Source organism: Helicoverpa armigera, chromosome 29 (genome assembly GCF_030705265.1).
Source record: "Helicoverpa armigera isolate CAAS_96S chromosome 29, ASM3070526v1, whole genome shotgun sequence".
Taxonomy (NCBI): domain Eukaryota; kingdom Metazoa; phylum Arthropoda; class Insecta; order Lepidoptera; family Noctuidae; genus Helicoverpa; species Helicoverpa armigera.
This window is the reverse complement of record NC_087148.1, coordinates 750,240-771,361: the sequence shown is the minus strand read 5'-3', so window position 1 is coordinate 771,361 and position 21,122 is coordinate 750,240. Positions and strand designations below refer to the sequence as shown.

At 34.6% G+C, this 21,122-nt stretch overlaps 2 protein-coding genes across 3 annotated transcripts in view; one reads left to right on the top strand and one right to left on the bottom strand.

Moving 5' to 3' along the window:
- Positions 1-6,326, bottom strand: part of LOC110381915 (uncharacterized) — a 44,262-nt gene extending 37,936 nt beyond the window's left edge. Inside the window, exon 1 of one of the 2 annotated variants that reach the window (XM_064042613.1) lies at positions 5,832-6,326. In XM_064042613.1, the coding sequence (XP_063898683.1) occupies positions 5,832-6,042 (211 nt within the window). In that variant the 5' untranslated portion in view covers positions 6,043-6,326. The remainder of the gene's footprint in view (positions 1-5,831) is intronic. The other variant, XM_064042614.1, reaches the window with a different exon arrangement.
- Positions 6,327-6,614: 288 nt separating this feature from the next.
- Positions 6,615-10,927, top strand: LOC110381913 (THAP domain-containing protein 11). The gene is made up of 4 exons (XM_049851093.2): positions 6,615-6,960; positions 8,189-8,316; positions 9,366-9,474; positions 9,977-10,927. The coding sequence occupies exons 1-4, from the start codon at positions 6,750-6,752 to the stop codon at positions 10,465-10,467; spliced, it is 939 nt and encodes a 312-aa protein (XP_049707050.2). The 5' UTR covers positions 6,615-6,749; the 3' UTR covers positions 10,468-10,927.
- Positions 10,928-21,122: the final 10,195 nt, after the last annotated feature.

The following is a 21,122-nucleotide window of genomic DNA, read 5'->3' as shown; positions in this document are numbered from 1 at the left end:
GTAAAGGACAAAATTATCAGGATACATGGAGGCAAGTGAAACCATGGTATGCAGTTAGTCTATATCTATTTTATACTTCTATGTTCTTTACTAATATAATAAAGAGGAAACCTTTTTATTTGTTTGTCAGTTTAACAACAAGCTACAGAAACTACAGAACCGATTTGAAAGAATTCTTTCACTGTTGGGAAGCTACACTCTTCCCGAGTAACATAGGCTATATACGGGCAGTAGTTCCCACGGGACGCGGGTGAAACCGCGGGAATCAGCTATTCATTTATTAAGTTTTGTATAAAGCTATTACATACATATGAAACATGATTATATCAGCATCCGTTCAAAGAATTTGAGAAAACCCGTTAATTAGTCATTAATTTAAAATCTAATTTCGCAGCATATTTAATATAGCAGGTAAATGATAGGAAGTGGAGTTTTCCTCAACGATTTAAAATTAAAAATATTCAATATTATTAGAATGTGGTAGTATAAAAATGCAGATACATAGGTAGCCACATAAATTGGACACAAACGTACACACTGATATATCTATATGTGCTTATTTATTTGGCTCGTCAAATATCTTTGCAGTTCTGGGCTTCGGGACTAGTGACTGTATGATCTGCCTAGCCTTTTCTCAAACTTTAATGGTTTTGGCTTCCAGTCTTAGTCGGGTGCAGCTGAGTACCAGTGTGCCACATGGAGCGACTGCCTATCTGACATGCCTTCCGAAACGCGGAGGAACTCATTATGAAATATGACCAGATAGTCACCCATCCAAGGACTGACCGCGCCTTAGATAGCAAGAAATATTGAAAAAAAAAAAAATTGCAAAAAAGGAATCAGCACTTTAAAAAAGTTTGACTGTCTGCTCGGATTAATCTCGTAAACGACTAAAACGACACACATTAACTTACGAAACAGCGACAAATTGTAAACCTGATAAATATAAATAATAAAATATTTATTAAACGGCAATACAATATGAATTTCCTAGTAAAAACATTAAAATAATAATCCATTATTATTAATATTAATTAATCAACTCCTATTGTTTATATTTCATTGCATAATTTTAGGGAAATCCCCCATTTATCGGAGGAAACCATAGGATACATTAAACGTGATAAGAAAAAAACTAAATGTTCCCTGCAGTTTCACTCGCGTCCCGTGGGAACTACTGCCCGTACCGGGATAAAATATAGCCTATGTTACTCGGGAAGAGTGTAGCTTTCCAACAGTGAAAGAATTTTTAAAATCGGTTCTGTAGTTTCGGAGCTTTTAGGGACAAACAAACAAATGTTTCTTCTTTATTATATTAGTATTAGATAAATTCTGTTGTTTACACGTGCTCGGAATTAAGTTACATTACATACCACTATTGTGATTTGCAAAAATTTTACGCAGATATAAAACAGGCCACGCGCGAGTCGGAATCGCGCATGAAGGGTCCCGTATCATTATCTATATGTGTTTGGTTATGGTTATAGTTAAATGGTGCATCTGGTCGTAATTATAGGGTCCCATTTCTTCTTTTGGGTACGAAACGCTAAAAATGTTTATGCTTTTTCAAATTATACTTTTAAACCATTTATTTGCTATACAAACACGTTACATTTACAGGACAACACACAGAACGAGAATATGATGTGTAGCAGGAGACAACTCAGTCAGCTCAACGCTGTGCATGCAAGCACAGTAGAGATGGGTAACTCAGGAGTGATAGATAAAAAAGATATATATCTTTCCGTTCTAATCACTCACTCTTTGTATCAGTTCAAATCCGAATGTATCAGTATATCTTTAACAACTCATTCAATCGTCGTCCGTTTGTATCTGTGTTGCACTCGCACACACAGCGTTGAGCGGCTCGCGTCACGGTTTCTCATCGGAAAGTCCAGACATCTCTTTCGCACTTCCCTACTTAGAATGTACTCACTCTCTCGATACCGAGTATAAGTGTTTGACCATTATTTTTGTTTATTTTTTCGATTTACACGGCTTTAACAGCTAATTACATAAATCGTAACCTTAAATTTAAAATGAAAAATAAAAACTTAAAAATAAAAAACTTAAAAATATTATAAACTGATATACGAATCAATCTATCCTAAACGAATCTATCACTCTTAGTTCCTACTGATTTAGTGATACATTGGATTGAATTGAACGAAGCGAGTCACTCTGAGCAACAGTACAATGTCACTCGCGGATACGAAAGGATATAGAGATACAAAAGAGTGATACATATCCCAGTGATCAAAAGATACATATCAATCTTTTCTTTTCAATGATATGTTTTTCCCATGTCTAAAGCACAGCACTGATTTTCAGCTGGCTCTTAACAGTTGAGCAACATTTTAAGCTGGGTACTCACTTAGCAGTGTAGCACGTAACGTATCAGATACGGTATGAAGTGAGTACGTAGGCACGAGCTCGCTGCGAGCCGCTCGCGCGTGGAGCGCTATAAGCTCGCAGTGACCCGCCGAGTGGCGGTTTCACTGCGAACACAAAGGCGGCTCGCAGTGTGCTCGTGAGGACCGTGGACGAGCCGTACCCGTTGCAGGATGATACCGTATCTGATACGTTACGTGCTACACTTCTAAGTGAGTACCCAGCTTTATAGTTTAATACGCACACGAACTTTTCTTGTCGGATCGCTTCCGTGCGGCAACCGTTCGGCTTATCTATAGTTTGTGGCACCGGAATAAACCGGAAACAGGCCAAATACTTGCAAAAATAATGTCCATTTCATGCTTAGAACAAATTATTTAATTGACTTGACCTTCAGATTAAAGTATCTAAAATTCAGACATTGGTCAGATAAAAATCAACGATTGTACATTCATAATTTATAAAATGTCAATATAAATGTAATTAAGACTAATACAATCATTTTGGATCGATAAGATTGCTCCTGTAATCAAATTAATCTAATGTAAGCTTAGATTATAAACAATTGCCATTCATTTTTATTTACTCATGCGCTCAATTGCTCTCGTCAAATAAGTGTGCGAGTGTGAAGTTAGCTACGATCTGAAGTTAGCTGTACGACGCGTGACGCATGCGCAAATAAAATCGTTCAATTTTTACTCTTGCGCAGGCAATAATAGCCAACTTCGGAAAGTCAAAGCTTCTAGACAAAATTTGTACGAACAAATACGAAGAGGCGTCTTTGAAACGGCTTATTTCAGAAATCATCATCCTCCGAGCCTTTTCCCAATCATGTTGGGGTCAGCTTCCAGTCTAACCAGATTCAGCTGAGTACCAGTGCTTTACAAGAAGCGACTGCCTATCTGACCTCCTCAACCCAGTTACCCGGGCAACCCGATACCCCTTGGTTAGACTGGTGTCAGACTTACTGGCTTCTGACTACCCGTAACGACTGCCAAGGATGTTCAATGACAGCCGGGACCTACAGTTTAACGTGCCATCCGAAACACAGTCAATGGTATCTAAGATATACTTAGAAGGTACATACAAACTTAGAAAAGTTGCATTGGTACTTGCCTGACCTGGGATCGAACCCGCGCCCTCATACTTGAGAGGTTGGTACTTTACCCACTAGGCCACCACGACTTTTATTTCAGAAATATTACTGGCTAATTAAACACGGAGCTAAACTTAATTAGGAGACAAAAGACGGCGTCTGATTTCAAATAATAGTGCACGCACATTTGCTTGGACACAGGTGCACTCGCTATTCCTTCACTCTCATAGCGCGATGAGACGACAATCCGACACCACCGGAGAGAAATCACAAGCAGGACCGACATTTACGTGAAACAGGTGATAGATTCTAAAACCCAGCCTTAAAAAGCAGTAAAAGGATAATTATTGGAGTTTTATCTAATGTATGTAATTGATATGAAAAAGTGCTAATTTAATTAGGTCACTTTCAATCAACATATTTGACTATGACAGTATGACAACTACAGCCTTCTCAAGAGTAGAACAATCAGAAACAGTGAGAGTCATTTGAACACCATTGGCAGTTGTTACGGGTAGTCAGAAGCCAGTTAGTCTGACAACCTGTCTTGTAAAGGGGCATTGTTTAAGGTACCCAGCAAAATGATTCGTGTAACACACTGGTACCTACTCAGCTGCATCCAATTAGACTGGAAGCCGACGACTAAACGCCTTGTATACCATCTGTGTCCCAAGAAAACTACTTCTAATAAAAATAGCCTATATCCTTTCTCAGGTTCTAGACTGTCTGTACCTATACTGTATATCATTGAAATTGGATCAGTAGTATTGGAGTAAAAGCCCATAGATACAGTTATTGCCTTTTTAATATTAGTAAGTACTAGCTGGTGCCCGCGACTTTGTCTGCGCAGGTTTAGTATTTCGAACAATATGTTTACAAATTGTAGCCTATGTGTTATTCTGATGTATAAGCTATATTATTGTAAAGTTTCATTAAAATCCATTCAGTAGTTTTTTCGTGAAAGAGTAACAAACATCCATACATACAAACTTTCGCGTTTATAATATTAGTAGGATGAAGTCTCTTTTAATTGAACTTCTTTCTATGAAGACCGAAACAACCACACATTGCTTAGATAATGTTCTTTTGTTTTGATTAAAAGTACATAAAAGTGTCTAAAATATACCTTTAATGAACATAGGTTCAAAAATAGCAACTATACAACTTCTAGTTCTATCTTTTTTGGAAAAATAAACCATAGTCTGGACATGAAACATGCAATAAATTGACCACATTTTTAAAAATTAACTTTAAAAACATTCAAAATAGTTTACAAATGGACTTATTAGCATAAATTATCTTAACCAACTGGTTTAGTTTCTGTTAATTTTCTATTTTAATACCAAAACTCTACAGTTCAGTTTTTATGAATTTTAACTATATTTTAAGCTGTATATGTATTTTTGAAGCTTTTTTGTCTTTATGTAATTATTAGAGTAATTGGAATTACAAAACTTATTTGGAGATGATTAGTCAAAGGACTAATCAGTTATAAACTTTTTAAGCAACTTCAAGAAAGGATGTTTTCAGTTTAACCTGTATGTATGGTTAAATGTTTGAGAGTGATTATCTCAAGTTTAGCTGAACTGATATTGATGTGGTTTTCAGCTTAATATACAGGGTTTCTTGTAAGTAGTGCGCATCCTTTCATGAAGTGATAGTATAGGTCAAAACAGACAAATTTGACCATGGGATACACTGGGTAAAAGTTAACCCGTTTCAAGATAATCAAATTTCAAGATTTTTATTATCAGTTCCAAGTCTCGTTTTTGCAGATTTTTGTGTGTTTACTTACAAGTAACCCTGTATATTAGACTTAGGAGAAGATTTAAGGTATATTATTGCAGTTGTAATCTTTAATGTTTAGTGTAGAGTGATGCAATAATAAAACTTATTTTGAGAGCAACAATGAAAATATGAATGGTCAAAGTTGATTCTTATTAGTCACAAACTTTCCGACTCCAACAAATTATGTTAGCAAGGTTTTAAAAGGTTACATGAATCATACCAGTAAGATTACAATTGGAATTTAAAATTCTTTAAAAAAAACATGCATTTGGAAGTTTGCAACATGAAATAACTGTACAAAAAAGTTATTTACAGACTTTTCTGACCAAATCACTCCATCATTGCTCATTATCTGTCCAAATTATGCAAAAAAAAAACAATAGCGATAAAAATCGTGTTACATCGAAGTCCGAAAGCAAAAAGTATGGTTAATCGCATCAAGATGCATTGTGACCCTTCTAAAAAGCAAAACAAATATACTGGTGAAACTGTTATGAGTCATCGGCGAAGGAAATATTATTAATGTTGTTACCAGAGATGGAAAAACCCAAAATACCTTTATTCTTACCCATAGTTGTGACGTTATAATCGGCCTGGGTGAAATGCAGGCTGCAGACTTTTGAATACTTCGTATACGGCTTGCCTCTCTTCAGAATTAAGTTCCACTTGTCTGCCATAGTAACGTCACGAGGAAACCGATGAAATTTCACGTTTTTCGTTTTGCCGGCAAGCGACGTGCATTGAGGGACCGTGCAATAATATCCCATCTTTCTTTCGTATTTGGTTTCCGAAACTTATGAATGTTTACAATCGGCGGAACGAACACAACACATCGATTTGGATTGTAACCTCTCGTCCCGGACACTAATATGTTATTTATTTTATTTGTTGAAAACGTTATCACGTTGGTTTGGAAAAAAATGGAATCATCACAGCGTAGCCTTGAAACATTTGACATCTATATTTCCCTTCCCACTTTTTTTGTGAAAAAATGGCCACTCTTAATGACCATAGACTTCCGACTGACGGCGATGCTTTTATTCGTCTGAACGCGATATAGTAGTGAATCGTTGTGATAAGGAAAAATCGACTATTTTTGTTTTTAGTATATTCGGCATTTGAAACTCTTCATAATATGTATAATATTTTAAATGCTGGAGTTCAACTGCAATCAAAAGTGTAAAAAAATAACCTTGTAACAACATATTTAGTTTACTGTATAAATTAAAAACTAATAAATTCGATTCAAATAAAATCGATTCCACTTAGTTTAGTCGATCATAGACAAATTTAAAACGTTTCAGAAACTGGCAACACCGGTTATTTTTTTTACAAATTTTGATAAATGTCGGAGCTTGGTGTTTATGCGCGAAGTTTTGTTTGTTTTTCTATAAAAAAATACAACTGTTATAATAACAGTATAATTGCTTAGATATGTTAATTTGTGTGATTGGACGAGTTTCGCGCTAACAAGATGCCTTACTACTGCACCGTGCCGCGATGCACATCCATGGCTGGGAAGGCTAAAAACGTTTCTTTCCATCAATTTCCCAGAGATGAGGAGCTTGCTAAACTGTGGAATAATATACTTAAACGAGGGAAACCTTATACAAAGTACTCTAAAGTATGCAGCCTTCATTTCAAGCCAGAGGATTACACGATAACAAGCGCTGGAAAAAATAAGGGTAGGTACTATTCGCACGTTTGATTTTATCAACGCCGACCAAACATACCTACTATTTACGAGTTTTAGCTATAAACCTACTGGTCGTAAGCGTTTATCTTGTACTTAATTGCGAAATTAACTCGAACTTGTTGTTTTACGACATTTTTTCCCACATTACAATGAAAGTACCTACGATATGTTGTTATGTTTACGAAACTTTATTTACTATCGAACGCTGGGTATTTTGATGAGTTGCAGTCGTGAATTGTGATAATAAATAACATTAAACGTTGCATACATGTTATCTTGTTGTCTATTAATGCTAGACTAGGTCCTGCCCTAGCTGCCAAAGCTGGGCTTTGTCCATGCAATACATTTAGGAATGATAAAGTAAGTTACAGTATTCAGGAATAAAGCTTTATATTACTTGATGAATGGCCTCAATTTTACCCAGTTACACAAATGAAAAAATTGAATATTGTAGACTAAATCTGCCCCTACGATAATAGGTCAGTTGACCAAATTATTCTATAATACTGGCATATACTAATCACACTTTATGTAACACTAGCCACTGCCCCAGTATCTCCCAATTCAAAAAATTATAGTATTATAAGTTAAATACAAATTTCATCTTTAAGAGAATTCTTGAAGATTTTTCAAGTCATGTTATTGGTCTGTTGTATATTTTTGTAAGCTGTGCGTAAGTCTGAGATAAAGATGACTTGCTTTCAAAGGTATAGGCTATTCAGAGTATATTTCTGTTAGCTAATTAAAAGTTTTACTTCTACACATACTCTACATTTTAACTAGATACATTTGGATGTATTGGAACATTGTAATTAATATATATTGCTCACATACACATAGATTTTCTCATGAATATGCACTTAGTTAAGCCTATTTGAAAGTTAGACTCTAAAGTTAGTTTTGTGTTAACATTAACACTTGCAATATACTATGGCTTTACTCCATCCCAAAGAAGTTTCTTACACACTCTGTTTAGTACACCTATCTTCATAACATATTACATCTTAAAGTTCTACTGTAAAAACATAACTTGTGAAGTAATAACTAGATGACAATGGAAATAAAACGTTGTTTACAAAAAAAAACATGTCTACACACATGAATATAAAATAACAATGTTCAAATATCAAAAGCCTTAAAGTTTCATTCTCCCAAAGAGTTCCTACAATAACAAAACAGCAATTTCACATTCATAAACTTGAAAACTTATGTTCCAGGACAATGGCGTACTCTCCGTAAAGATGCAATACCCTCACAGAATCTGCCTTCAGATACACCAGCGCCTTACACTAGAAGACAGTCAGGTGCCTGGGTGCCTGATAATGTTCCTGTGATGAATCCTCAGGTATGAACTCACTCATTTATGCTCACTGTCACCAACTCACTTGGCTCATCATGTGTATGAGTGTGTGTATTTAGCTGAATATTATTTAGACATGTTTACAGACTTTCCATATTCAATGAAAATATTAGAAAATAATGAAACTGCATTTACAATAAATAATTAGCTACATTAGGCTGTGTAGATAACGATGTGGGGAAGTCGTGGTGGCCTAGTGGGTAAAGAACCAACCTCAAGTATGAGAGCGCGGGGTCGATCCCAGGTCAGGCAAGTACCAATACAACTTTTCTAAGTTTGTATGTACTTTCTAAGTATATCTTAGACACCATTGACTGTGTTTCGGATGGCACGTTAAACTGTAGGTCCCGGCTGTCAGTGAACATCCTTGGCAGTCGTTATGGGTAGTCAGAAGCCAGAAAGTCTGACACCAGTCTAACCAAGGGGTATCGGGTTGCCCGGGTTACTGGGTTGAGGAGGTCAGATAGGCAGTCGCTTCTTGTAAAGCACTGGTACTCAGCTGAATCCGGTTAGACTGGAAGCCGACCCCAACGTGATTGGGAAAAGGCTCGGAGGATGAGGCTGTGTAGATAACTTTGCCAAGTTTTGAGTCAGTATAAAATAATTCATTCACAAGAAATATTTTTAAGCTCAAATATTCAAACCAATAAAGTTATCATTGTAGCTCCAGATATAATTAAAAAGTTATTAAACAAATTTATATAAATATACAAATATTTGAATACCTATACTTAACACTTTAAAAAGAAGTTATAATTAGCTCAAATGGTCCTATTTAATTGGACACAACAAGATAATAACGATGACTTAGGAGAATTGTTAAGACCCGATGTAACAGTACATTTATTTACTAACGTACACACAGCAGTACATAACAAATATAAATATTATATATTATTACATTTCTCCACTTCTTTTCAAGATAATACTTGGGTACATTGGGAATAGTTGTTGACTTTCTCACCCTCACAACACACTTGCTCACTAGCCCAACTCACTCACCCTCTAGCCCAACTCACTCACCCACATTTCAGTTCCAGCAACAAGCCCAGCAGTTAGCGCAGGCTATCTACATGCAGACCATGTTGGCGATGCAGGCAGCCGGTGTTCAGGACGCTATGGGACTCGCTAATTTGTCTAATGGTGAGTTATTTCAATAATTAAAACTAGCTGTTTCACCAGCTACCCGAGGAAACTAGTTCCTGAACCTGGAAAAAATATAGTCTACCTCTGCTAGCTTCCCAAAAGTGTGAGAATCTTTCAAATCGGTTCAGTAGTGTTGGTTAACTTATAATCTAAAAAAGAAATAGAATATACTAGTGTTTTTCTCGCAGTTTCACTTAGGATAAAATATAGCTGATGTTACTCAGAAAGAGTGGAGCTTTCCAACAGTGAAAGAATTCTTCAAATTGCTTCAGTAGTTTCGGAGCCCTTGGGGTAGATAGAATATTTAGATGAGTTGTTTAACTACCAGCTTCTGCCAGAGATTTTAACCGCTTTCGGAGGGAACTACATCCCCGATCCGGATAAAAGTAGGCTATATGTTATTCTGATAATAAGCTAGATTACTGCCAAGTGTCATTGAAATCATCCTCATCAATCAAAATTGTATACCGTAATTACAAAAATAAACTACCCATTACAGGCCTTCCACTACCCTTATCAACAGAAGAAACACCGCCCACCGCTCCACCCAAACCAGAAAACAACCCAGAAACATCTGAAAACAACCAAACCAACCCGGACTCCCAGACTAGAATGGACCACGATAGCAACCAAGAGAAGAAAACTTCATACCAATGCGAAGAATGTTCAAAATGTTTCAAAGACCCGGACGTTTTCATCCTTCACAAAAGAACCCATCGGAATGACCAAAATTTGAATGGCAAAGAAAATTTTGACCTCAATTCTATCAAGCCGGAGATGTTAAAATCAAATCCTATACTTGCTAATCTCCTGAAAAATACTATGGAAAGAAATATTTTCACTTCGAATCTATTTGAAAAGCAGCTAATGGTAAGTTTTTCAAATATGAATAGTTTTATGAGGAGTTATGATGAAGAATGTGATAATAGTGACTTAAGTGAATCCTTAGACGATAGTAATAATTTAGTTATAGATGAGAATTTAGCTTAGTTTTGTATTTTTTAGGTTCTGCTGAAAAAATACTCAAAAATATTCTAAAACCTTGATATCATATAAAATTATAATAATTTCTAATACCCTTGCATTTGACTAAATGAATACAAAATGTAAAGTGCCTAATTTAAATTGTCAATGCGTTGTTCTTTTCTCAAATTATATCATCATCTCCCGAGCCTTTTCCCAACTATGTTGGGGTCGGCTTCCAGTCTAACCGGATGCAGCTGAGTACCAGTGTGCCACATAGAAAGTAAAATGCACAATATTTAACTGAAATAAAAGTTATAGGACTATATTTTACTCTTCACTCATTTTGTATTAATTTAGTCAAATAGCTTGTTGGAAAAAATAAATCGTATTTTTGAGTTTTTCAGCAGAATTGATATAATAAGACTGTATTTTAGATATAATACACTTTTGTATTGACAAACTGGTAACAACTTAATATTTAAATATACATTAGCATTGTTTATAGTGTTTTTAGTATGTACAGGATTTTTTTAATAAAATATTTTAGCAATGCAAGAAACTACAACTCTGTTAGTAACTGTTTTTCAAATTGGTGTATTTTTTTTGTTTATTCACAAAATGCAAAATTCCTAAATATTCAATTCAATTCTTTATTTGCGTTCCATAATATATTTAATACAATATTTCAAAAGTTCTCATCAAATGAGTTTGCCGTCCCGAATTTAGCTACAAGTGATTTTGTAATAGTTAAAATGTACGAATGAAATGCTACAGTATTCATCAAATAACTATTCTGCTCTGAAGTTGGCTGTTTGATACATGCGCAATAGTATTTTGCTTATACATTGTGAGTATTGCGCAGTCACTAGAAGCTAACTTCAGATTAGCAACCTTACTTTACCAGAGACTGTAATATTAAAATTAAAAAATATGCACCTCATTTTAATTTCTGTACTCTGGTATGAAAATTATCAATATTAAGTAATGACAAATCTACCATATTGTAAAACTACACCATTTTGAAGAATAGTTAAAAATACCATGTCTAAAAACATTATTTTAAATGCTAGTAACACTACTTAAAGTTATTTACATATGTCACCGCGCACCGCTGCGATATGCGTTGAAACGGATCAAATAAAATAAATACATTGGTCTATAAAATCCGCAACTTTTTATATAAACACCGCAAGACCGCGCGGTCGAACGTTTTACTTTCATAAGTCCAAGGCCGATTTCAGCCACGGCGGCTGTTCTCATATAAGAACATCAACCAGCTGCGCAGGACATATTATAGTGCACGCACATAAGCTTGGACACAGGTGCACTCACTATTCCTTCACTCTCATAACGCGATGGGACGACAATACGACACCACCGGAGCGCGGTGCAATGTGAAAATTATTTTTCCCAGTTTGTTATTAATTGTAGATACCCACCTTTTTTATAATAGAACGATGTATATTTTTTGTACCTTTTCTAACAATTAGATATTGTGTAGAAAGTTTAGAGATAAAACATTATTTTTTATGAATCCCTCAAGGTTGGATATCAATCTTGAATTTTAAAAATACATTTTAATGTGGATTGGGTATGAAAATCCATAATAATGTGTAATTATGAGGATTTTTTTAATGAGGCAAATTATTCCTATTTTTTTTAACTAAAATAATGTTTGTTTTGGTTCAGATTTTTTTTGCCTTTTTATTTGATTTTTAAAATCTGCTTGTCGTTAACAAGTTAATATTGATTTCGTCCATTTTTTACTATAATTCATCAGTATTGGTAAAAATACTTAAAATATTTATTCTGTATTTTTAAGCTGATTAAAAAAACTCTTACACAAAAGTATGCAAATAAAAAATAAAGCAACCACCGAAATAAATAAATAAAAAAGTAAATAATTAAAAAAAAACAGCGAATTTTTAAAAAAGACTGTTCTCCACCGATTTACGCAGAGCTTTACCGTTTTTGGTAAAACTCGTATTAATTAAATATTTAACTAATTATGAAAAAAAAACTAGATTTTAGATAAATAGTTTTTTTTGTGTATTTTAGTGCCTTAGATTCTAGCTGTTATTATATTTAACGAAGTAAAAGTTTTGATTTTGTATAAAAACTAAAAAGTACTTAGAATTTTAGACGAGTATTTTAGGCTTTGAGAATTTTTTGAAAACTTTTTCTGAAAAAATTTATACGACTGTATTTTTTTATGGAAACTCAATAGTTGTATATATTTTTTTTATATTATAAGGATAATTTCATCTTTATAGAAGCGAACGTCAATGCTACTTTTTTGGTATAATTATACACTTCATGCAAACTTATAAAGGTACAATAAAAAATCGGTAAAAAAAACTTTTAAGTTAAACGGTTTTATCTTATGTGCACTGAAAACTAGAAAATAAAAAAATAGTTACTTACCTGTCAACCTACGTAGGTGGTCCCGGTCATATTAAACTAAAATAAAAACGTGGGGCCCCTGTGAAATCCTACCTATGGCAAAGCATATCTTTATACTTTGGTAGATCATGAGCTCGGCGTTCGCTGGTGAAGCCGCTACGGCTGATTATTGATTGTCAAAATCTCCAGTTACGATTATAGTAAGTCGATGCAATCCACACCTATTATACCTCTAGAAGAAAGTACTACAGCAATAGTTAATGGGCCCCACGTTTTTATTTTAGTTTAATATGACCGGGACCACCTACGTAGGCTGACAGGTAAGTAACTATTTTTTTATTTTCTAGTTTTCAGTGCACATAAGATAAAACCGTTTAACTTAAAAGTTTTTTTTACCGATTTTTTATTTTCTAGTTTTTAGTATTTAATGAAAATGCCTACCGAATATTCCTCATTCTATCTAATTCATTTAGTGCATCATTATTACACGGTCTCTTACCTGACAATTTATTACAATCTAATTCCTCAATACATAGCCCTTCCAGATACTTTTTTTTTTAACAACCTTAGGCCTTTTATGTACCAGGGCCGCGGTAACTCTTTCGAACAATCTCGCAGCCCAGGCAGGCCTTGGCCCTGTTGGGCCCCGCTGGAGTTACTGACAGTTTTCTCCTTGTGAAGCCCTTTCATTTGATACCCATATTGGTGGGATTGATAAAACCCAAGTTATCCGCCATTTTGTAGAGGCCGCCATATTGGATTTTAATTTTATATAGTACATTGTATTCTACTGGTTGAGAACTTTCATTTGATACCCATATTGATGGGATTGATAAAACCTACGTTATCCGCCATTTTGTAGCGGTCGCCATCTTGGATTTAAATTTTTTATAGTATATTGTATTCTGCTTGTTGAGCCCTTTCATTTGATACCCATATTGATGGGATTGATAAAATCTACGTTATCCGCCATTTTGTGCCGGCGGCCATATTGGATTTACAGCCAATTTGATATTACTATATTGTATTGTCATCGGAATTAAAGGTGTATACAAAATTTCAGATTAATCGGTTGGCAGGAAGAGGGTGAAATTTGAATTACTAAATTTGACCCAAGAATGAATAAAACAAACGGGGTGAGCTAAATAAAACCGTTTAAAAATAATATGAATGGAGATTTTTTTTTCATTGGCTCAGTAGTTATTGAGTTGGTCCCTTGCAAACATACAGAAATGCAAATCTTTAATCATTTAAGTTCTATACATATTTATTAGTATAAATGAGACAGTTATTCCTAAAAATTGTTTTAATTTATTCAAAATCGCTTCTATAACAGATTGTTATTCTTATATTGCAATAATCAATGTCATGTATTTCATAGGGGTTTGACAGAGCATAAAGTTGTAATAAAAGTAAATTATCATCATCATCATCTCAGCCATAGGACGTCCACTGCTGAACATAGGCCTCCCCCTTAGATCTCCATAAAAAGTAAATATTAACATCAACTGGCTTTCGTTCATGATTTAATTATTATGATAAAAAAGTCGTTTATTCAAAGTAGGCAGAAAATCAGCGGTTTTTGAAAATCAAGTTTGCAAAAGACAGCCCCCAAAACGCCCACCCTTCACCACTTCCTATGTGTTTTTGCTGGGAAGAAGTGGTGGAACAAACTACCCAGCTATGTATTACACATAGTTACATACATAACAATAACTTTTAACTATTTCCTGTTTAACTATATAAGCAAAATAACCTTCTATCATAAGTTAAGGTTATTCCCCACGTTTTAAAAAGCATTAACTGCATTACACATACTTGCATACGCAATGCATTTTAGTTACATCATACAGCTGTTTCACTCGCGTTCCGTGGAAACTATAGCCAGTAAAAATATAGCCTATGTTACTCGGAAAGAGTGTAGCTTTCCAACAGTGAAAGAATTTAGCAAATCGGTTCAGTATTATGGGAGCCTCTAGAGTACAAAGAAATAAAAATATCGTGTGTATAATATTAGTATAGACTTATAAGATTCTGATATTAATTACAATCCATCTCCAAACGAAATTATCTCAATTGATTAACCATTTTCATAACATCTTTCCAAATTAACAAACATCATCTCCCGAGTCTTTTCCCAACTATGTTGGGGTCGGCTTCCAGTCTAACCGGATGCAGCCGAGTACCAGTGTTTTATAAAACTAAGAAACATTAAACATTAATAAGCATTTAAAGCTCTGTCAATTCCCTATTATTATTATTATTTTTCTACTAATTGGACTTTGTACTTGAGCCTTTTTTACCCGACTGCCCAGAAGTAGGGTTGTGTTTTTAGCGTACATACAAGTGATGCGTACAATTTTGTACTTAGTTGGACAAAGTAATCATCATAGGTCTAGTTCATGAAGAAAAATAATTAGCGGAGATATCATAAATTAAAATCTTCTAGAACAGTAGGGCATTTTAATCATTATCGAATTTACTTTAGTCGTTGTGGATCAAATATAATGGCGTCCACGACCGATTTCGGCCACAGAGGCTGTTCTCATTTAAGGACATCAGCCCGCTGCGCAAGACATCTTATAGTGCACAAGCATTTGCTTGGACACAGGTCACCTCAGGTGCACTCACTATTCCTTCACTCTCATAGCCCGATGGGACGACAATCCGACACCACCGGAGAGAGATCAGGCGCAGGACCGACATTTACGTGCTCTCCGATGCACGGGAAAACGGATCAAATATATAGACCTACATAAAAATACTAGTACCTCTTTCAACGTTTAAAACTGCAATATTTTTGTTTATTTTTTCTAGATTTCAGAAATAGTAGTATTTTTCAAGATTTTTATGCAATTGTACGCGTCATTTGTATCGAGGGTGAAATGGCAATTAAAGGGTTGTTCTCAATCACGTTGATTAAAGATATATTCCGCGACCGTTATAAGAATAATGTCGTACGTTGACCTTTGTATAGCTGTCTCTTTTACACCTGCAATGATATTACATTACTATCCCGCTTGCTGAAAAGATGAACAGAAATGCTATAAGGCAGTAAGGCGCCTTCTAGGTAAAATACATACCAAAACGGTCCGTTACGAGTGAACTAACGAGGCGTTCGGGCTATCTGTCGAAGATTTTTGGTTTAATCTTCTTTCGTCTATTATATTTCCGTCTCGTTCGCACTTTAGCTTCTAAACGGGTGTGTGAGAGAGATAGCTATACGTTTGTCCGTTCGCGGAGTATTAGTATGACTGATTTAACATTTCAGTATTTTAAGGAAGACTGTATTTAATTTGGTTTGTAACCACATTGATCTCTTTTGAAATAAAAAAAACTGATAAAAATTATGTTTGTATTAAATAAAAAGTATTATTGATACCTTTTTTACTTGTTTTATTTCAATTAGTGTCTTGAGGCTCTTTCCCGTGTTTTTATCCGCGAAATATGTAGTTCCCACCGGACGTAGATGAATCCGCTGGCAGAAGTTAGTACCTATATCTAGAGAGGCCTGCGGTATTGTTCGCGCGAGTTACCGCGGCGCTGGTACATGAAGGGCTTAAGAAGGAACATGATGGGTTTAGTCAGTAAGAGTCTGACACTCCCTCACGCTACTAAACCACAGCGGGAGGGATTATTTGATGACTTCCCATCAAAAAATAAAGTATAGGTATTCAGAACAACATAAAATTGTGCGCAGTACAAAATATATCTAGTTCAAAGTGTAAGTATGTGTCGAAATAAATGATCTTTATTATCATTTTGCCCTTGAAAAACATTAAAATAGATTCAGCTGTTCCGTATCTCAAAACAAATAGATTGGCAAAGATTACCATTTAATATTGCGTAGTAGTAATCATAAAATTACTAAACTAGCCCTATCCCTTTCTCTCTTTAGGATATTACTAATAATTCTGTCCTTGTCGTTACCATAATATAAGACGGGATTTCCCCTTACCATAGAGTAAAGAGCTTTTAATAAAAGCTCAATGATTGTAAAATTAAAGGTGTTCCCAGAATCTAATGTTATCTACCATTTTGGTAGAAATCTTTGAAATGGTAGGTACCTATTTATATTTTATTATAGGGAATATTTAAGTGTTGGTTAAGAGATAGATTAGTAGGTATTTAAACCTACCCAGATAAAGTATAGCCTGTTATTAGGGAAACAGAGTAGCTTTCATCAGTGAAATATTTTTTTAAAACGCTTCAGCAGTTTCGGAGCCTATATGGTACAAAAAAATGTTTCCTCTTTAGGTATGTATGACTAGCCGTTTTCCCTTTGGTTTCACTTACGTCCCGTGGGAACTACTGTTCGTACCCGCATAAAAATATTGTAGCCTATATTATTCTGGAAGAGTGTAGCTTTCCAACAGTGAAAGAATTTTTCAAATCGGTTCTTTAGTTTCGGAGCCTTTTGGGCAAAGACTCATATTTCTTTAACAGATTTTCAACCTTAACTCAATAGCAGAAGGTCAATATTCGATTAGTAAAATTTCGGGTATAGGCTGACCTACTGGCGTCTGTAAGACAAAATGAAAAATATTTCCTCTTTACTATACCTATTAGTAGGTATATTCTTCTCTTTATTACTTAAACTGTTTCGGATGATGATTTAAAGTTAGCGTCATTAAATATATCAAGACACCTTTTCACACGGTCGGTTAGCCATGGTAAGTTATCAACTTGTTATGTGCAAACACAACTGATGAACTACATATATATATAGGTACCTACATTTTATAATACCCATAGCACGGCCAATAAGCATGCTCATAACACAAATATCGACCGAACCGGGAATCAAACCAGGAGCCCGATTCTCCTAATTTTACTTAAGCGACCTTCGATTGACGTTCGACTCGATTCGACTGAGATCCAATCCCGACTCGATTACTATTGAAGCATATGTGGCATTCCGCTATTTTTTCTTTGAAATAAACGTTTTTATCCTGTTCTGTCATTCAATAATGAATCATTTTGTCTGCAAATGATTTACGATTTCAAAATGATTGTACAGCAAACTACCTTATAGACCAAAATCATCAAAATAGCAGACCAATCGCACACCAATCAAATGTCAATCGAATACGATTGGTCTATTATTAGTAGCAGAATGCCCGATATGGTTAAAACTGCTATTACGATCATATTGCGATTCGATTTCTATTCGATTTTGACATTATTAACTTAGGAGAATCGGGGCCCTGGTACCTCACATTCGGCAGTCCGACATGGTAACCATTGCGCCATCGAGGTCGTCAATAGCTACGTAGTTTAGGTAGTTACTCTAGTTACTTTCTATATACCACGTTTTATAAGTAGTCAGGGGTCTTCCCGAGAGTATAAAACATCATACGCTACGTGTAGAGGAAAGTATTTTTTCATTGTAAGAGCCGTTATCAACGTAGGTAATGCATGTATGTAGGTATGTATGTAGTCATCATCTCCCGAGCCTTTTCCCAACTATGTTGGGGTCGGCTTCCAGTCTAACCGGATGCAGCTGAGTACCAGTGTGCCACAGGCGACTGCCTATCTGACCTCCTCACCCCAGTTACCCGGGCAACCCGATACGTTTATAATGGTTATCAGACTTACTGGCTTCGGACTACCCGTAATGACTAACGAATATGTAGGTAGGTATAATAGCACATTGAAGGAGATTGTAAATATGTGTAGGTACATTGTGATTACCTATGTGATTTTTTATAAAGGCCTCATTTTTATTCCTACACATTTGAAAGGCTATCAAAACAAATTATTGTGTTAACTAATGGTTAATTCCTATTATCGAGTGAGTAGCAGGTTTAATCACCTAACAAGCCCTAGTGTCAGAGTTTTCTCAAATCCGCCTGACGGCCTCTGACGTGGAATTGTAACAACGACTGCTACTGAGTAGCATTCGGGAACGCTTTCGGTGCCCTCCAGTCTAAAGCCGGGACCGGGAATCGAACCCGAAACCCAGTGCACAGCAGTACTAGACTTGTTACAATATATTTTAAAATTGAATAGGAGTATGTATTGAGCTTTTACTAAATAAAAAGACAAATGAAGACTGTTTACCTACCTTTAATTATGTAAGTGCCTACTCAAATACTGCTTATACTCAGCAGGTTTTATGTAACTATTGCTCAACTATGATATAATTTTACTTGAATTTCATGACATTAACTGTAGTAGTGTAACCAAATTGTTAAGATTATAAGAACATGTAAATTACCTACCCAGTAGTATTTAGAAATATTTGATTCGACTGGAAATATAACCAAGATGATTTTTAAAGGATTAGATTAGTCAAAGGGAAGTAAGATAAACTAAAAAAAACTACCTACCTACATATTTAAATGAAAATATACTCAGATGATATTACCAAAAAAAAACTTTTGATAAGGTGTTTTGTGGCTCAGTGAAAGTTAAATGTATAAGAAAATATTTAGATATTTCAGTACCTAAATATAATACTACAATTTAATTAGAATGCATAACAAGATGTTTCATTCTAATTTAAATCAGAAACAAAAGTACTATATGTACAGACTCCTTTCATTTTAACCTTCTTAGTAATACCTGTACAATATCTACTCTGTGCTCTATGAAGGGAATTCCCCTTTAAGACGATCTGAGATTTGACATAGGTGAGCATTCGAATACCAGATTCTTGGGCCGTAGATATTATTATTATTATAGTTATGGGTTGGTCTAATAATATAGTTTAGGATATTAATACATATACTTAGTACTTAATAGATAATTTCAATTTTTCAGTTTAATATTCAAGATGTATGACAATATTATAGAGGAAAATAACTCAAACAATTTGAAAGATTCTTGCACTGTTGGTAAGCTACACTCTTTCTGAGTAACATAGGCTATCTTTTATCCCGGTAAGGGCAGTATGAAACTGCGGGAAAATAGCTAGTCTTCAATATATCAGTGTAAATATTAGTGTTTTAATGTTATTGTTTGTTTTCTTGTGTTTGGAGGGTCCCAAAGGTATTTTTAGGGATGCATAAGTTTTAGTAAATAGAAACTTTGAGAATATACAGCTTATTGATACAAAAAACAGTTTTTAACAAGAAATAAATTGATAGTTTGTACAACAAAATCATAAATGAATTGCTTAGGTATTTTTGCCTTTTCTTGTCCCAATTTTATTTTGAAGTTCCACTCAACTTAAAAGGATATTATAGACAAGGTTTTACTGAAAATAAATACCTATAGTTTTCTTATGCAGAATGGCATCACTATTAACAAGTTTCGAGAAAAAGAGTGTCTATGGAGTTTCTCCCCGGCTCTTCTCCATGAGACCAACTTTTTGGAACCGTGCAACTAGTGATACGTTTAATATGAGCCTGTAAGTCTATTTGAAATAAAAGTCTTAGACTTTTGACCGCAAATAGTGTACAAGTTCAAATGCAATCACTTTTAAATATTGAATAGAAACAGCAAAGTACAGTTAGGTACTATTGCAATAACATCGACTCCCATTCATTACTATGAATGCAGAAAACATTTTTTTTTTGGTTATTTTGATTGATTGAAGTTTTGAAACTTGCATTTTTTTTTAGTTAGACTTTTGTGTTCGAAAGCTACTTTTTGATTAACATTTAACTCCAAAAATAAATAACATGAATTATTTTCGAAAAAATTACTTTTTGTCATTTTAATTAAAATCTAATACGTCATTTGTTGGCAAATACCAAAAAATTAAAATAAACATTTCGTACAGAATCTTTGAAAATAAAACATAGTCCATCAAAAAATATAAGGCATTTTATGATAATTCTTAGATTTTTATAATCTAAACAAAAACAGGTTACTATAAATAGACGGACCCCGATGAAAATACTATAATTTTCTGACTCGGTATTCCGAACGCACCAAACACGATCTATAAGGCCAAGGTCGTTGCTCTTGTACGTTCCATTGCACAATACGTAACAATAACAACAAAATCAGCAGGAAAACCTATGAGAAAATCAATTATTAATAATAAGGTCAGATTATAATTAGAAGTTTTTCTAAAATATTGTAATAAATAATCAATTCTTCATTATTTCTTGGGGTATATTGTGAAAATTAGGTCAAGGATACAGTGTAACGGAACGTTTTGCTAGGGGAATGCCGCATGTTGGAAACTAAAACTTGTTCACACCTCACGACTTTTTGCGTCGTGATTATTTTAAGCTCACGACTTTTGATGTGGAAAATCTTAGTCATAAAATTCAATAATTAACCTTTATAGAATTGAGAAACGATGACTAATAAATCATTAT